The sequence below is a fragment of the Stenella coeruleoalba genome (assembly GCF_951394435.1).
Source record: "Stenella coeruleoalba genome assembly, chromosome: 16".
NCBI classification, from domain to species: Eukaryota; Metazoa; Chordata; class Mammalia; order Artiodactyla; family Delphinidae; genus Stenella; species Stenella coeruleoalba.
In genome coordinates, this window is record NC_137162.1 from 28,238,649 (window position 1) to 28,255,602 (window position 16,954).

General features: G+C 43.1%; 1 protein-coding gene across 5 annotated transcripts in view; it reads left to right on the plus strand.

The window, feature by feature from the left end:
- The window catches only part of DNMBP (dynamin binding protein), a 139,277-nt gene that overhangs the window by 51,741 nt on the left and 70,582 nt on the right, over positions 1–16,954 (plus strand). Inside the window, exon 1 of one of the 5 annotated variants that reach the window (XM_079900322.1) lies at positions 8,238–10,649. The exons of the other annotated variants lie outside the window; for them this stretch is intronic. Coding sequence (XP_079756448.1) covers positions 9,482–10,649 — 1,168 coding nt within the window. The 5' untranslated portion in view covers positions 8,238–9,481. Of the gene's footprint in view, positions 1–8,237; positions 10,650–16,954 lie in introns of those variants that run through there. 5 annotated transcript variants of the gene reach the window in all.

A 16,954-nucleotide genomic window follows, 5' to 3' on the forward strand; every position in this document is an offset into this window, starting at 1 on the left:
GGTTGGCCTAAATGTCAATTATTGGAAATAGAAAGTCCTTTATTAGTAGTTTTAGATAAGCTAGTGTTTGGCTGTGTCTGAGAATTAGGAGTTTTAAGTCTGGAATTATCATGTAGAGTCAGGGTAGAATGCTAGGAGGCATTTGTGAGTATAGTGTGTTGGGGATGATATGTCATTGTAGGCTTCAGGATGCTATCGAGTCAGTCACTCATTCATCCAGCAAATGTTGGTTAAGTTTTTACCATGTGCCAGGCACTGTGTTAAGGGCAGCGTATATAGTAATAAACATAGATGTGTTGTCTGCCTTCCAGGAGCTTCTGGTCAGATGAGTTGCTAATTAACAAGTAGAAGTCCATATCTAAAACACAGTACCTTACTAGTTTGGGAAAGAATTCTTATACCTGAGGCATTCCAAGGAGTCTTCAGAATAATAAATTGCTTAATAATTTAAGCATATAATAATAATTGAGTTCCCTGGTGGCCTAGCGGTTAGGATTCCGGGCTTTCACCGCCATGGCCTGGGTTTAATCCCTGGTCGGGGAACTGAGATCCCGCAAGCTGCGGGGCATGGACAAAACAAAAACAAAACCAAAAATGATACCTTCAAATCTGATAAATAGTTTGGCTTCTGAAGCAGTAGAAACATTCAGCGTTAGTCCACAGACTTTTCAGATTTACCAGTACAAGTTACTTTTAGAAGCCCGTATTAGAACTACATCCTGTGGCCCTGAGAGAATCTCATTTTAGCATATAGTCCTTTTCTACCTCGAGGAGAGGTTCACATGCCTGAATTGGACAGTCAGGGTTGTACATTCATTTCTTTACTCAGCAAACATTTCTTCAGCACATAGTATGACCCAGGCACTGGCTATACACTGATTAATAAAAAGGATATAGTCATAGTATCATTCATATTTGTGTATCTTTGAAACTCTAGTGATCATACTGATATTGACCTCTGTATTTAATCACACTGTCTCTCTGTCTTGCTGCCTTTGAATTATGGCCATAGTTAATTTCTGTGTGGGCCAAGACCCTGTTGTTCTAAATCAGTGCCGTGGTTGGTAAATTGTAGAGTCAGCCTCTTCCGCATCAGGAACCTTGCTCCTGAACGTCTCCCCTTAAGGTAATGCCAGGAAGAAGGTTGGCCAGAGACACTCGGGGTAATTTTTAATTTGAATTTTAAATGACTGTTGCACATCAAATCAGAATGTTTTTCAGGAAAGTAACATTTTCCTGAAATGTTAGTAATGAAATGAAAGTAACCAAGATATTGGGTGAGATCTAAGGTCCACTAAAGAGAGCCATTAGGTTAACCAGTTGGAGAATGACTGATATGGAATAATAACATCTTTACACTGAAGTGATACATAATATTCCAGACAGATTTTTTAAAATTGAAGGTATGGTTTTTCTACATACAGAAGCAATTTATTATTCTGAAGACTCCTTGGAATGCCTCAGGTATAAGAATTCTTTCCCAAACTAGTAAAAGGTAATAGAGTTTAAAAGGTAAAACGTTTCGTGGTCTTTTAAGATATAAAAGTTCATGTAAAAGAAATAATGATTTTTCTTTCTAGTTTGTCAGTACATAAGAAAAAACCCAATATCCTCGGCTTTTGTAACATCTAGTTCAGGGTGCTGGCTCAGTAAAAATTAGCTCAGTTACTTGTAATGGATTTTATCTTGGTATATAAATCCATAAAACAGCAACCATAGTCAGAAGCCATTCAGAGTCCATGATGATTCAGGACAGAAGCTAGTTTTCCTTTTAGCAGACAGGGTTTAATGTATGTCAAGAACCGTAGCTAGGAATGGTTAACTTATAATTAGCCCGTGATGCACTAGTCTTTGCAGTTTGTAGTGTGGCTTTGTGAACATTTCTTCACCTCAGCTCCAGGCAGAGGGGTGGAGAAACTGGAATAGCTCCAGGGACTTCAAGTATGGGTTTCAGATTTCACCCAGGCTTTGCAGCACTTAGTGCTAGCCTCCTGCCTCAGCCACAGGCATTCCTGCTGCCACTGGCTACCTGAGCGTGTTGACTACTACTGTTCACTTTACCAGATGTAGCAAGACCCCAAAGATGAAAAACTCTGGGGCAGTCATTTATTCAATAAATACTGTTGAGCTCCTGCTGTATTCCAGGCAGCGTTCTAGAGTTATAGCCGCGATCTCTGCCCCCATGGGGAGAGACAAACAATAAGTAAAAATATGCGTATTATTAGGAGGCAAAAGAACCTATGGAATCAGGAAAGTGACTTTTGAGTGAAGATCTGAATGATTGTAGGAAGCCAGCCAAACCATTTTGGGGGTGGGGGAGATTATTTCAGGCAGCTAGAACAGCAAGTATAAGAGTGTGCCTGTTGTTTGAGGAATAGCAAGGAGGCCAGTTCAACTAGAGCAAAGGCATGGGCTTTGTAGCCCATCATTCGGAGTAAGACGAGAAGCCCCAGGAAGGTTCTGAGCAGGGGAGCAACATGATCTTAGAACTTTACAGAGTCACTCTGTCTGTGGCGTTGAGAAAATACAGAAGTGCAGAGGCAGAGAGACCAGTTAGGAGGCTACTGTAATGATCCAGGCAAGAGGTGATGGTAGCTTGCACCAGGATGGCAGAGTGGGGTTGAGGAGAAGTGCTCAGTTATTTTGAGCATCATATATAAGGTATATTTGAGTTGGAGCCAGTAGGACTTGCTGGTGGATTGGATGTGAGGTGAAAGAGATGAGGATGACCCTGAGATTGAGCAACTGGAAGGACTGGGGTTGCCAGTAATTTCTCAATTAATAGTGAAGAGTGCAGGAGACGCTGGTTGGTGGGGGAGGTGGGACAAGGCAGAGGTCAACCGAACAATTTGATACACAGGCCAGAGTTCAGAGGAGTTAGGCCTGGAGACATAAATTTGGGACAAATGAATTTTGACAGCACATAGACAAATTCTTTCAGCACATAGACATTATTTAAAGTCATGACATTTAATGAGATTACTTAAAAAAACAAAAAAAGTATAGATAGAGAAAAAGAGAAGAGGCCCAGGGAGTGAGCTGTCTGGAAGATAGGAACGGAAAGAGTAGGATGATGACAGCAATTATAAATAATTGAGTGCTTATACTTTGTCAAACAATGTGCTAGGTGCTTTTATACACTTTTTCCAGTTCCCCAAATTGTCCACAGCTGACAGATGAGAAAACTGAGGTTTGCCGAAAGTCTCACAGTTGGTAAGTGGGAGAGCCAGATTCAGATTCAGGTGGGTTTCACTGTACAGCTTTATGTACATTCTCACTGTGCCACAGCGAAGTGGCAGCGTGTTTTGACGTAAGGAGGGATTGCTTGACCTCTGAGAGTGGGTGGTAGAAAGCAACAGTTGGAAAACTCAGATCTACAAGTGCTCAAGGTGGAAGGATCCCAACTGACTCTTGCCAACTTACTTCCAAAATAATTTATGCCAACAGTAACATTTTTAGTACTCTGATTGGTTGAAAACTATTTGCTAAATTACATATATCTGTGGATTTAAGAGCATATATGTATGTATTGACATATATATTTTTAAAATATTTAATCCTTCCTCACAGATACACTTTTTTTGTGGTACGTGGGCCCCTCTCACTGTTGTGGCCTCTCCCGTTGCCGAGCACAGGCTCCGGACACGCAGGCTCAGCAGCCATGGCTCACAGGCCCAGCCGCTCCGTGGCATGTGGGATCTTCCCGGACCGGGGCACGAACCCGTGTCCCCTGCATCGGCAGGTGGACTCTCAACCGCTGCGCCACCAGGGAAGCCCCAGATATACTTCTGACTGTTGGCTTATCATGAAGTTATTTAAGTTTCCAAAGTGTTCACTCATTCATACTAGTAACATCCCCAAGCTGCTCACGGTTTCCAGTTTCTCTATTTGAACCCTCACCTAACTCACCTTTAAGTGCATCATAAGGTTTAAACTCTAAAACATCTTGAATGCTTCTCACAGCCCTGTCCATTTAGAACATCCTTCAAAGTATATCAGATCCCCCCAACACCTCTTATTTTCCTGTATTGCAGTCTTTATTTTTCTTTTTACAGTGCTCTCAGACTCTTTTCTCTGTTTCTGCCTTCCCCTGTCCCAGTCAGTTGTCTTTTCATTAGTCCACAGTCTCTTCCTTTACTGGGGAACTTACTTTTTGATCTTAAGTATCTGTCTTCTCCCTCATTTCCAGACCCTCTTCCCACTTAGCTGGAGGCTGTTGCTGTATTGAGATCCCTCAAGTTACTTTAACCTTAATGATAGGGTCTTCTTTACAGCTCCTCCTAATTAACCCTTAGGCTGAGAGGCAGCTGCACTAAGAGTGGAAACCACATTCCTAGTCAAGGAATTTCTTGAATTCCTTCTGTGTGCTAGGTAACTGGGTACAAAGGAAAAGACCTGGGGCAGCCAATGTTGGGAATGTGGAAGACAAGGGAGATGAACTAGCAAAGGAAAAGGAGCAGCCAGTTAAGTGAAGGAAGAGCTTCAGGAAAGAGGAAGTGACTCTGTCCAAAAGCTACTGAGAAGCCAAGTAAGATGAAGTCTCAGAAATGACCATTGGATTGGATGACCTTGTCAAGGGCAGTTTCAGTAAAGTGATAACAAAGGGATAAAAGCCTTATTGGAATGGATTAAAGATAGAGTGAGAGGTAAGGAAATAGAGGCATTGAGTATTTGGCTTGCTCAAGTCTTTCAAAGCAGAAGTTCTTTGTAAGATGGGAAACAGGACTTCCCTGGTGGCACAGTGGTTAAGAATCCGCCTGCCAGTGCTGGGGACACGGGTTTGAGCCCTGGTCTGGGAAGATCCCACGTGCCGCGGAACAACTAAACCCGTGCGCCACAACTACTGAGCCTGTGCTCTAGAGCCCGCAAGCCACAACTACTGAGCCCGCGTGCCACAACTACTGAAGCCCGCGTTCCTAGAGCCCGTGCTCCACAGCAAGAGAAGCCACCATAATGAGAAGCCCGCGCACCGCAACAAAGAGTAGCCCCCGCTCACCGCAACTAGAGAAAGCCTGTGTGTAGCAACGAAGACCCAATGCAGCCATAAATAATAAAATTTTTAAAAAGATAGGAAACATTCATAGGCTCATGAGACTGATGGTTAGAGGGGGCACACTGAAGTGCAGGAGAGGGAGGGCCTAATTGCCGAAACAAAGTCTTTGAGGGGTCAGGAGGGAGTGGATCAGTGAACCAACAGAGAGAGAGATTGGCCTGTTATCAGAGCAGAGACAGTTCTTCCATTCTAACAAGAGGGAAAGCAGAGCAGATGGGTACAGATGCAGGTAGGATGGTAGATTTGATGGTGAAAAGATGAAGAAACAGGCTTAGAGAGCTTAAGTAACTTTCCCAAGATGATACAGCTAGTTAGTGGCAGAGTCAGGATTCAAAAAAAAACCACAGCCTGTGCTTTTAACTTGTAAGCTCTCCTGCCCTCTGCCTCGCATCTAGCATGTGCCCAATAAATATGACCACCATCAACTCATTAAACATGGGAGTACCTCTTGTGCCCCACGTACAGAGCTGTGCTGGAGATTGGACTTGGTCCTTGCCCTCAAGCTTTCAGTGTAATAAAAGGAGGTAAACAAGTATAATAAAGTAACAGGTAAGATGAGAGGGATATTTGCATGGTGCTCTGGAAAATAGCAAGAACTATGGGAATCAGAGAGCGTCACTGGGGCAGAGTCTTAGAAAGTGAGGAGGAATTGATCATCAGGCTGGAGGAACCACGTGGGCAGTTACAGAGATACTGTGAAAAGTTTAGGTAATTACCTGTTCTTACTAGATTGATTTATTTATTTTTACTGTCTCCTCCCTTTTGTTCCTTTACCTTTCCTCTACTTTCTGCCTCTTTTCTCTCATCCTTCAAATCCTGCTGCCCCACCTTCGCTTCTAGCATTATGTTCAGAGAATTTCTATCCAGGGATGCTCATTGTAGCTGATCACCCACCCTATAGTAACCAGTAACAAACATCATGGCAGAGTACTGCTCAGGGCTTTTGAAGAGGGCCTGTGGAATGTGACTGTTGTTTCAAGTGAAAGGGAAGATAACTATCTACAAAGTTGTATTTCACCAGCAGGACTAGGACTGAGAAAAATAAGAAAGTTATTTCTCTGTTATCTCCTCATTCCCTTGGGCCACATTTCTTTGCACACAGATTTATCACATGAAAAGTGCAACCCATTCACAGCTTTCGATTAGTTCTGGGTCTCAGTAATGAGGCAAACCTGAGGCAGTTTACATTTTTATACAGACTATATCTTTAAAGTCCCACAGGCAGTAGGGCTTAGAAAAAGAGAAGAGGGGGTAAGGTGGGGAGAGGGGAGCTCCATATTATAACCAGCTCATCACTCTCCACTCATCCAAAGATCATTTCTTTTTACCTTTGTGTAACTTTTACTACTGGATTATTTTTATAACTAGTATCCTTCTTACCTGTAATTTATCCTCTTTTTATCTGTTCTCTTGGTCGATTTACTAGGTGTGTTTCTTATCATGCTAGCTTTATCAAAGACTTTAAGTTGCCAAAGGAAACTCTGTTTTCCATAACAGTTAGGGAAAGATAAATCTTTATTTTTAACTTAGAAATAAGTAAGATCATAGAATTTTAGATTTAAAGTGGCAGAGAAACTATTAACTTCTTCATTTTACACTAAGAAAACTGACAGCCAGAGGTTAAGCATAGCTACAAACTGGTTATTAGCAGAAATTGAACTTCTAGAAGCTAGCTGTCCTAATTCCCCCTCCTATGTGCCCTCTTTTACGCTGTTCCTCTGTATAACTCATAGTCAAAGCTGTCCTCCCAAATTATGTTGTCATCCTGTTGGTTTGTGAACCAGACCACAGTCTTTATTGGGTTTAGGCAGTAGGTTTTAGATTATTGAGCCGGCCGATACTGGACAGTCCTTCTGTAATGTGCTGGTACAAGTGCTCATCGCGGTTGGGTGGTGAGGTTCAGCACTGGGGCAGGGTGGAAGTAGGCCAGGACTGGAGACAAAGAGGGAATGGCAGTGTGGGCCGAGGTGTGTGCACACTTGCCTCGGCAGTGGTCCACCCCTGAATTAGACCATGATAGAGTGTACTTGTTTGTTTACTTGGTTTGAGGGAAATTAAGGCTTTCCTATGTTTTTGAGATACTCCTCTGAGCCTAGTGCCGTGAAGTCAGACAGATCTGGGTTCAAATTATGGCCCCTCCTTGTACTAGTTTATGTGATCTTGGACAGGTTTTTCAAAGTCTCAGAGATTCTTTATCTGTGGTAAAATAAAGATAACATAATATCCTCCTTACAGTTAGTGAAGATCAAAAAGCATTTATATCAACTTCCTAGCCCCTCATCCTGATCCTGGCACTTAATACACACTTGACAACACGGCAGCTGCCAGGGCTGTTGCTACTACTGCAACAGAACTATGGAACAAAAACCTTTGCATGAAAATCAGATTTAACAATCTAGAGGTTCATTCAGTAACTATTAGTGTAGAACCTAAAAGGTGTGTAACAGCACATTAGGTATTTGAGGAAAGGAAAAAGGAGTTGCGAGGAAAATAGAGCATGGATTTTTAAAACTGGAGGAATCAATGATGTCATTGAGGCCAGCTGCCTCATTTTATAGATGGGTTGGTTGAGTCCCAGAGAGAATAAGTGGTTTACCCAAGAGTAAACATCTCATTATTATTATTATTATTATTTTTTTTGGCTGCATTGGGTCTTCGTTGCTGTGCACGGGCTTTCTCTAGTTGCAGCGAGCAGGGGCTACTCCTCGCTGCAGCGTGCGGGCCTCTCACTATGGTGGCCTCTCCCGTTGCGGAGCACGGGCTCCAGCTGCGCGGGCTTCATTAGTTGTGGCACGCAGGCTCAGCAGTTGTGGCACACGGGCTAGTCACTCGGCGGCATGTGGAAACCTCCCGGACCAGGGCTCGAACCCGCGTCCCCTGCATTGGCAGGCAGACTCCCAACCACTGCGCCACCAGGGAAGACCAACATCTCATTATTGATAAAGCATATAACCCTGGTCTCCTTAGGGTACTTACATTGTTTCACAAATAGGGATTAGATAAAAGTTCAAGGATACTTGATAGATGACCAGATAGCTAAAAGAGTAATCTTACTAAAGACTCTCTTAGCATGTCACTCCCCTATTCAGAAACCTTCAGTGACTCTTTATTATCCATTGAATAAAATAAGTGGCATTCGAGTCCCTTGGGATCTGCTGCAACCTACCCCTCCAGCATGATCCCTGTTACTTATTCTTCAGAGTGTTCCCCATTACCTAGTTCTCCATATGTGGAAAGTCTTTGGAAACCCTGCTTATGCTTGAAGGCACAGCTCAAATGCTACCACTTCCATGAAACCTCCAGTTGTCCTACCAGGGACTTCTGCTTTGTTGCCATTGCCATTTGTGTTTGTCAAAGCACTTTTCACATGCAATCTTACTTTATAGTGTGTTGCTCCTGCATGGTAAGAGACAGAGACCAACTTCATCCTTTTCTCTTCCACAGTGCTTCACATAAAATAATCTAATGTTTGATGAATTCATAATGGTATTTTTATACCCACCTTTCTGATTTCCAACCTCATTCTCCAGTTCCTAAATATGCTATATGAATTAGATAGGAAAGAGATTTAGGAGATGAATGGTTTTGATGCTTCTCTGGCATGACAAGTATCAAGGAAAGTGTGAAAGCATATATAACTGTATTCCTCTGGGAAAGAGTCTTTACACTATAAAATTCCATACACCAGATCAGAATAAAAGACGTACTTTTTCTTTCCTGAGTGGGATAAGCCAGTGTGTCTGCAGACAGGAGCTGGAACAGCTTGTGATTTGAGTATACACTAATGGGTAACCTGAATCCCATAAAAGCAAAGCTCTCAAAGGCGGAAGAGTCCTGCCGCTGACTAAAGGGAAGGGGAATCCCGAAGAGTTTCAGATGTCCAAGGAGAGTAGAAAGCCAGACTGGGAGGACAGGTAGTGGAGGTCCCGTTTGAGCTGCACATGAAAGCATTTATTCGTACCCCTGATTGATTACTAAAGGATTAAAGAGGCAGATGAGACTGTTACATGATCTTACCTCGGGCTTTTAAAGGGGGCTCTTTCTCTTTCACTCTGCGTTTTCTGCAAAAAGAAATGCTTCTTACCTTCAGCTCATAAAGCAGCCAAGCCAGTTTGACCAGCTTGAGGGAAACACCAAACAAAGCTGCCAACTCCAATCACATGAACGCTAGTTACTAATTACCTTCTGGGCTCCCTGGGGAAAGATAGAGCAGCCCACTGATTGGATCCTGAGGTCGAAATAACCTCACATCTCCCCGTGCTCCAACTGAAGTAGGAAGAAGAACGTTTAAAGGGCTTTGGGAGACATTTTAAGACACTTTAAGAAGGACAGATTCAGGCTTAGGCTACACTGCACCTGTTCACATCTCCGTTCAACCCAGGTCCATGGAAGAGAGTGATAAAGCGTGTGTCTTTGAGCACAGTGAATATGTGTGAAACTCATGAGATGAGGAAAGAAAGAGAACTGGAGGAGAAAGGGCACTGGAGCTCCAGCTGGGAGTATGAAGATTGCAGAAGTCTACAGAAAAGGAACCTTAATGCGCTGGATGGACTTTACAGAGAAGGTGACTTGGATTCCAGATACCAGGCCACAGGGCAGAATCGACCTTACAGAAAAAGGCATTGTGGATACTGGGATTTTGAGCAGAGTGAACCAAGCTATATAGACAATGAGGAATCAAAGGAAAGTAGAAAGGACTGTATGCGCCACGGAAGTGTGACTCCAGGCTGTAATGATTATAAGAATTCAGAAAACGTAGATTATGGGAATCTGAACCCTGCGACTAAGGATGATTGGTTTGCAGGAAGCCCAGATGTAACCTGGAAAGCTGGAGGATGTGGGGAGACGAATGGCTGTGTAAATCGTAAGAATCGGAATCATAATCCTGAGGACTCTAAAGAAACTGGACAGTGGACTGGCTACAGGGGTCTGGATGATTCTGTGGAGAATTTTGGTCAACCTCAAAACCGGCATATAGACCGCAGGAATTTTAATTACAATCTTGAGGATTGTAAAGAAACTAATTTTTATTATAGAGACCTCAATGATTTATATCATGTTCCTGGGAATTATACTAATGGTCAGTCTGTGGACTTCCCAGACTTGAATGGTGTCAGTGAAGGTAATGAATTTGTCAAATACTGTGACAGGGACAGGAATGTTTATCAAAATGATAAAATCGATCTCAAAGTGAAGACTCATGCCGGGGATCAGAGTAATTTTGATATGGAGAATAGAGGCTCTGATACTCTATTTGCAAACTGTGAGTATAAATTTCAGAATTACAGAGGAACAGATTCTCTCCACCAAATGAAGACTTTGGAGTGTAATGGCATTGACAGACAAGGAATGATGGCACCTGGGAGCAGAGGGGTCATCCCGGAGGGTCTGCGGAATCAGTGGACCGGGGGCAACCAAGGAGAACATCATCGTGGCGTTCCTTGGGGCGATTCATTAGAGAAGAATAGCTGGCATTTAGAGGAAGAGAGAAAATTAAATGGCCCGGAGACTTGGAAAAGGAATAGCCGCTTCCGCAGCACAGCACCCAGCACCCTGAGATGCTCAGAATTTGTGCAAAACAGGAAGAGAGCCCAAGGTATGAACTCAGCCAGCCTTCTTAGAGGATAAGACCTGGACATAGATAAAAGGGGTGATGGTTCTACCAGGCACCGGGTACATTTGTATACTTAAGGAACCTGGCCCCCAAAATTCTTATTAAGTGTATCTTGAGTGAGAACAGCCTTAGAGATTTAATTCTTCTGGGTGGGACATCACAGAGCGAGAGTGTGCATAGTACTGTAAATTTGTGACATGGCTTTGAAAATCAGACTGTTGTCATGGGAACTCTCCTTTACCTTTCTTGGTTTTTGTCAGGGTCTCTAATCCCAGGTATCTTTCCCTTTTTACTTTAATATCTTTTGTTTGTCTTATGGAGACGGCAAGTCCTTTACCAGGGCACCAAGTGAAAATTTATTTTCCTGGTGTGTTCTTTCTCTCAATCCCTGCACTTTAGACATTAGGGGGTTAGAAGACTTAACTTGTTTTATAGTTTGTTCATTCCTTGACATTCAGGAATCTTAAGTGAATGGTGAGCACTAAAACCCTTGTGGAAATGAGAAGATTATTTATATTCTTCATGGTGCTTTGTACATGTTAGGTATTCAGATGGCTTCATCTCACTGAGCTTTAACTAAGGTATCTGTAAAATGGGGATATTAAGAGTCTTTTATCATTAGAGGTTCTTTCTTTCTTGCCAGTTTGTCTTCTCTTCTCCAGGTCTCAAATGAACTATGTTTATTTTATTTTGTTGTTCCTGTTAAGTCTTGAATTTTTTTTTTTTTTTAATATGTGTTATACTCATGCCAAACAGACTTTCTGGTTTTGGCCAGTTTGGGGGGAGTCCAGCATATGATGAGAGGAGAAGGATTAGAGTCAGAAAATGTGAACAATCTGGAAAATCCATGTCACACCTTCCTCCCAAGTGAAGCTTTCTCATCCAGGTCTCCTTCAGAATAGGCCCACCGGTTAGATTTGTGGTGGGGGCCACTGAAAACATAAGTCCCTGGTGTGATCCTGGAACTGCCAGTGGTTTATCCAGTGGTCTTTCAACACAGGCTTGACTTAACTTGAATTTCCAGGGCACCATTTTGGACAAAGCAGGCTTTCTACCTGTATTTATAAAGATAAAAATGAAACCCGGCTTTAGTTGGGAGGCTGAGATATTTAGCAGCTAGGTGTTTTTTCCTAGGTGCATTTTTGCTCTGAAATGATAGGGATTGGATGACTTCTAAATTCCTTCCAGCTCAAAAAAAAATCTGATTCTGTGATTCCTTAGGTTAGTTTTTGCATCGTTCTTTTTCCCTTCCCCCACAGCCGTTCCTTAGATGAACTTTGTTTCCTATCTTTAGTTCCTTATTGTATTAAACCTCCTAATTGTGTTTATTCTGTTTGACTTAGCAGTCAAACCCTTCTCTCTGGAGTGTTGTAATATGCCCTATGAGCTCTCTGAAATCAGCTCAGTTCCACTTTATACCATTTCCATTTTTACAACTCTCTCTCTACTTGAGGACTTAACTAACTTTTGATAGTATATTCATATTGACACCCCTTTTTATACCACTAATATCCTCCTTGACTTGTAACAAAATCTTAGTCTGTCCCAGAGATCTTTTTGTTTTCTAATGTTCTTTGCTAGCTGTTTTACAGCACATGTGCCACTGCCCTTCCTGAAAGTTCCACAGTTACAACAGTTAATTACAGAAAGGAAACAAGCTTTGGAGTTGGTCTTCTGCCTTGAATGCACATCTCAGCTCCACCATTTACTAATAGTGTAACTTTAGAGGAATTACTTAGCTTCTCTGAGCTTTGGATTTCTTATTTGTAAAATGAAGATGATCATACCTGTCTCATAGTAAGATAATATAAATAAAACAATCACATGTCTGGGACATAGTAGGTGCTCATAAGTTATGATTTCTTCATGTTTTATCTACCCACCTCTCATCCCCCTTACAAATCCTTCCGCTACCCCAATTGTCACTGCATGGTCCCCGCCCTGCTGAGATCCAGACTGACCCCCCTCCCCCAACTGGACAGACATCTGCCCTCGCACCCTGTGTTTGCAGGTGTAATTACCCAAGTGGAATGCCCGTGCCTTCCTCTCCCCCACTCTTCCCCACCCTCCACCTGCTGCATCTGAGAGACAAAGCGCTGTTCAGTGCCTGCTCCTCGACCATCTTCCAGGCTAGAAACCAAGTTGGTCTGCCAGGGTTTTTCCTTCCCCTCACCTTTCTTATCAGTTTCTCCTGTGAAGGCCTCAAGCTTAGATTTTTGTTAGGGCAGGTTTGTTACGGTTTTGCCCTTAGTCCTAGGGTATGGCTCCTGGGAGGTGGGCCTTACTCCTAAGGTGCGGCTCTGCAGAGGTTTCTAAGTGGAACACTGGACATATTTATTGAACTTCCTGATTTGAAGGGACTCAGATTTCAAACTGTCTTCCCAGCTGCAGAGAGTTCTGAATATCTGCCGGGCTCTTTAGCCTCCAGCTGTTATTGCTTTCTGCTGGGTTCCCTGGAGTCTCATCACTGCATGCACAGTTCAAGGATTTGAAGGGAATTTCTGCATAGATTTTGGGGCTGTCCTCTCTGCAGCATACTCTTTTGCAGGATTTCTCCCTTAACATCAAGCCACTTCAGAGCCCCAGAACCTTTTTGACTCTGCAGCCCAGTAAGATTACCACTTGCTGGCTCTCAGTTTTTGCTTTATTCTCCAGCATGCTGAAAGACTAGGGATTGCCTTGGGGTAGGGGGAGGAGGTATCAGGTAAATAGGGATCTTACCTAGTTTTCCAGCCATGTTTCGAGTCGTATCCCCTCCAGTGTCTGGCTGCTTTTGGTGGCTTTCTAGTGTCTTCACACAGTTATTTTTTAAAAAAAAATCTTGTCCGGGGGGCTTCCCTGGTGGCGCAGTGGTTGAGAGTCTGCCTGCCGATGCAGGGGACACAGGTTCATGCCCCGGTCCAGGAAGATCCCACATGCCGCGGAGCGGCTGGGCCTGTGAGCCATGGCCGCTGAGCCTGCGCGTCCGGAGCCTGTGCTCCGCAACGGGAGAGGCCACAACAGTGAGAGGCCCGCGTGTGGCAAAAAAAAAAAAAAAAAAAAAAATCTTGTCCAGAGTTGCTAATAATTTTCAGTAGGGAGGTTAGTACAATGTAGGTTACTCTACCATTACTAGACCAAAAGTCAACACTAGGATTTTACACTTGCTAATAACATAAATAGTTTTGATGGGAAGGGGACCTGGTGCTTCAAATTCCATGTTAACTAGGTTAATTTAAGTGATATTATGATATCTAAATGAAGAACTCTTACAGAGAGAAATAGAAAGCTGGAATCCAGATGTGAGTTAAGGCTAATGGTTCAAGGTTGGAAGGCTACAACACAAAATCCTCTTATATTATTACTAGAAGGAACCTGACATTTCAACAAGTCTAGTATTTTATACATGTGGGTAACCGCCCGTGATTGGGTTTTGAAGTCTATTTAGTGGGTTACAACTAGCATTTTTTGAAAAATAAAATAGAAATGAATAGAAAGTTTCAAGTACATCTCATGTAGTAAAAGTAAGCATGTAATACTTCTGAGTGTGTGTATATACACATACATACATGGATTAGATAAATGTATGTATGTATCTACTGAAGCACAATGTAAAATGTGAGTCACACTGTGAAAAAATACTTAAATCCAACTCACTCAGTTTATAAATGAAGAGACAGAGCTCAGAGAAGTTGAACCGTGTGGCCAAGGTAACTGGTCGATCCTTAGACCAGGAATAGAAACTGGGTCTCTTGATGCCCAGACCAGTGCTTTTACTACAGCACCACAGTTAAAGCCAGAAGTGCAGGTTTAGGTTCATTTCAAATAAATGAACATAGAAGAGCAGAAAAGTATTGTGTTATGGGAGCCAGAGAAGGGCTTCGAATGGAGTGGGTTCAACTGTGTTACATGCGGCAAAGCTATGAGAGGATGTGTTCTAAGTAAAGACCATTGGGACATGAGGTGAGGAATAGGAGCAACAGAGACACAAGGCATATTACAGGGAGTTTAGGAGGGAAGTGGTGATGAGGGATATATAGTCATCTCTTGGTATCTGTATCTGCGAGGGGTTGGTTCCAAGACCAACACCCTACCCCCACCTTCACAGCCTTGCAGATACCAAAATCCACAGATGCTCAAGTCCCTTCGATAAAATGGCATAGTATTTACAGGTAACCTAATGCACATCCTCCCATATACTTTAAATCATCTCAGTTACTTATAATACCTAATACTCTGTAAATGGTTGTAAATGCAGTGTAAATGCTGTTTAAACAGTTGCCAGTGTAGCAAATTCAAGTTTTGCTTTGGAACTTTCTGGATTTTAAAAATATTTTCTCTCTGCAGTTGGTTGAATTGGCAGAGGCAGAGCCTGTGGATACAGAGGGCCTACTGTAAAAGCGGTTCCTTAAAAGTTTGGACAGTAATTGCAGTGGAGCAAGAAAATCTTGTTTTGTTTTTCTCCCAAGATAAAAACCTGCGCAGATTTGAAGGCACTTTTCCCAGTGTTACACAGATAGTTCAAAGTTTTTAAGACTCTCAGAGTCAAGGTTTCTTTTCATTGCGAGTATGTGAATATATCTCTATAGCTACAGTCTGTATTCAGACTATTGGAATAAAATATCTGCCAGTCAATCCAAGACATTAACTTTTTTTTCTTTTAATATTTATTTACTATTTATTTGGTTGCATTGGGTCTTACATGTGGCACACGGGGTCTTCATTGTGGCGTGCGGGATCTTTCATTGTGGCACGCAGGCTTCTCTCTAGTTGTGGCATGTGGGCTCCAGAGCATGGGGGCTTAGTTGCCTCACAGCATGTGGGATCTTAGTTCCCTGACCAGGGATTGAACCACATCCCCTGCATTGGAAGGCAGATTCTTAACCACTGGGCCACAAGGGAAGTCCCCAAGGCATTAGCTTTGTATCCTTCTTAATTTCATAGGCTGCTTACAAGCCATGAGTATAGCAGGTGCCAAGAGGTCTCTGCCCCTCCAGAGACCAGGGGCCTGCTTCTAGGAATTAACTGGGCAGTAACAAAAGTTCAGCAGAATGAACTGTGGCATTTCATCATCAGCAGTAGTAATAGTGGTACCACTTTAATTTTACATGCTTTACAGTTTTCAGAGCCCTTTTTGCAGCTTTTATTCTAATTTGGTTCTGTTTTAACAAACATGAGCCATTCATGTATCTTTATCTAACAAATTTACTGAGTACCAAACACTGTACTATGTTCTGGTTAGACAGAAACGACCTTAAGACCCTGAGGAGGGCTAAGGCTGCTGTTGTAGTACAAGTGGACTGACGCCAGGTACCCCGTGGACCAGCTGTTCGCTTTCTCTGTATCCCTCTCTCACAGGCCATCTTTCCTCAAGATGTTTTTGCTGTTCTCTGAGCCTCTGCCTTGGTCTTCTCTAACCACAGACCAACACCTTCCACTTATATTTTCTACTCCTTCACTAGATTGCACATAACTATAGTTGTCCCAACACTCTCTGGGGCATTCTTGCAGCTTCTGCCTCTGTTCTATCTAATCTGCCTGGTAGTTCTTTTTTTTTTTTTTTTTTTTTTTTTTTTTGCGGTACGTGGGCCTCTCACTGTTGTGGCCTCTCCCGTTGCGGAGCACAGACTCCGGACGTGCAGGCTCAGCGGCCATGGCTCACGGGCCTAGCCGCTCCGTGGTATATGGGATCTTCCCGGACTGGGGCGCGAACCCATGTCCCCTGCATTGGCAGGCGGACTCTCAACCACTACGCCACCAGGGAAGCCCTGCCTGGTGGTTCTTAATTCAAATTCCCAGGAGAGAGTATAATTGACTCAGCTTGAGTTTTTTAGTTAGGCCTCATCATATGAATTAACCGTTCATTGATTAGGTATCCAGCCGTGGTCCAATGGCAGTAGTGAAGGCTGGGATGGGGAATCACCTAGCTTAAATCAGAGCTCTAGGGACTGTTGAGGTGTCGATTTGGTATGTAGAGGGCTCTGGAGGCGGCAGGCTTTCTGAGGCTTGGCGAGCTCAGCCCCAGCATTTGGAAATGGGTGGAGATATCTTTTGGTTGTCACAATGGCAGGGTGCAGGGGACTACTTGCACTTATGAGGCAAGGACCAGGGACACTAAATGTCTTCAGGGTGTAGGACCATCCTACACAGTGAAGAATTGTTCTGCCCCAAATGCAAGCCGTGTCCCTAATGAGACATTGGATAAGATGAATAAGACTTGTGCCTGCCTTCAGGAACTCACAGTTTTAAACAGAAAGCAGCATATAAGCAAATGATTCAAATACAATTTTATAACTGCAATAAGAAGA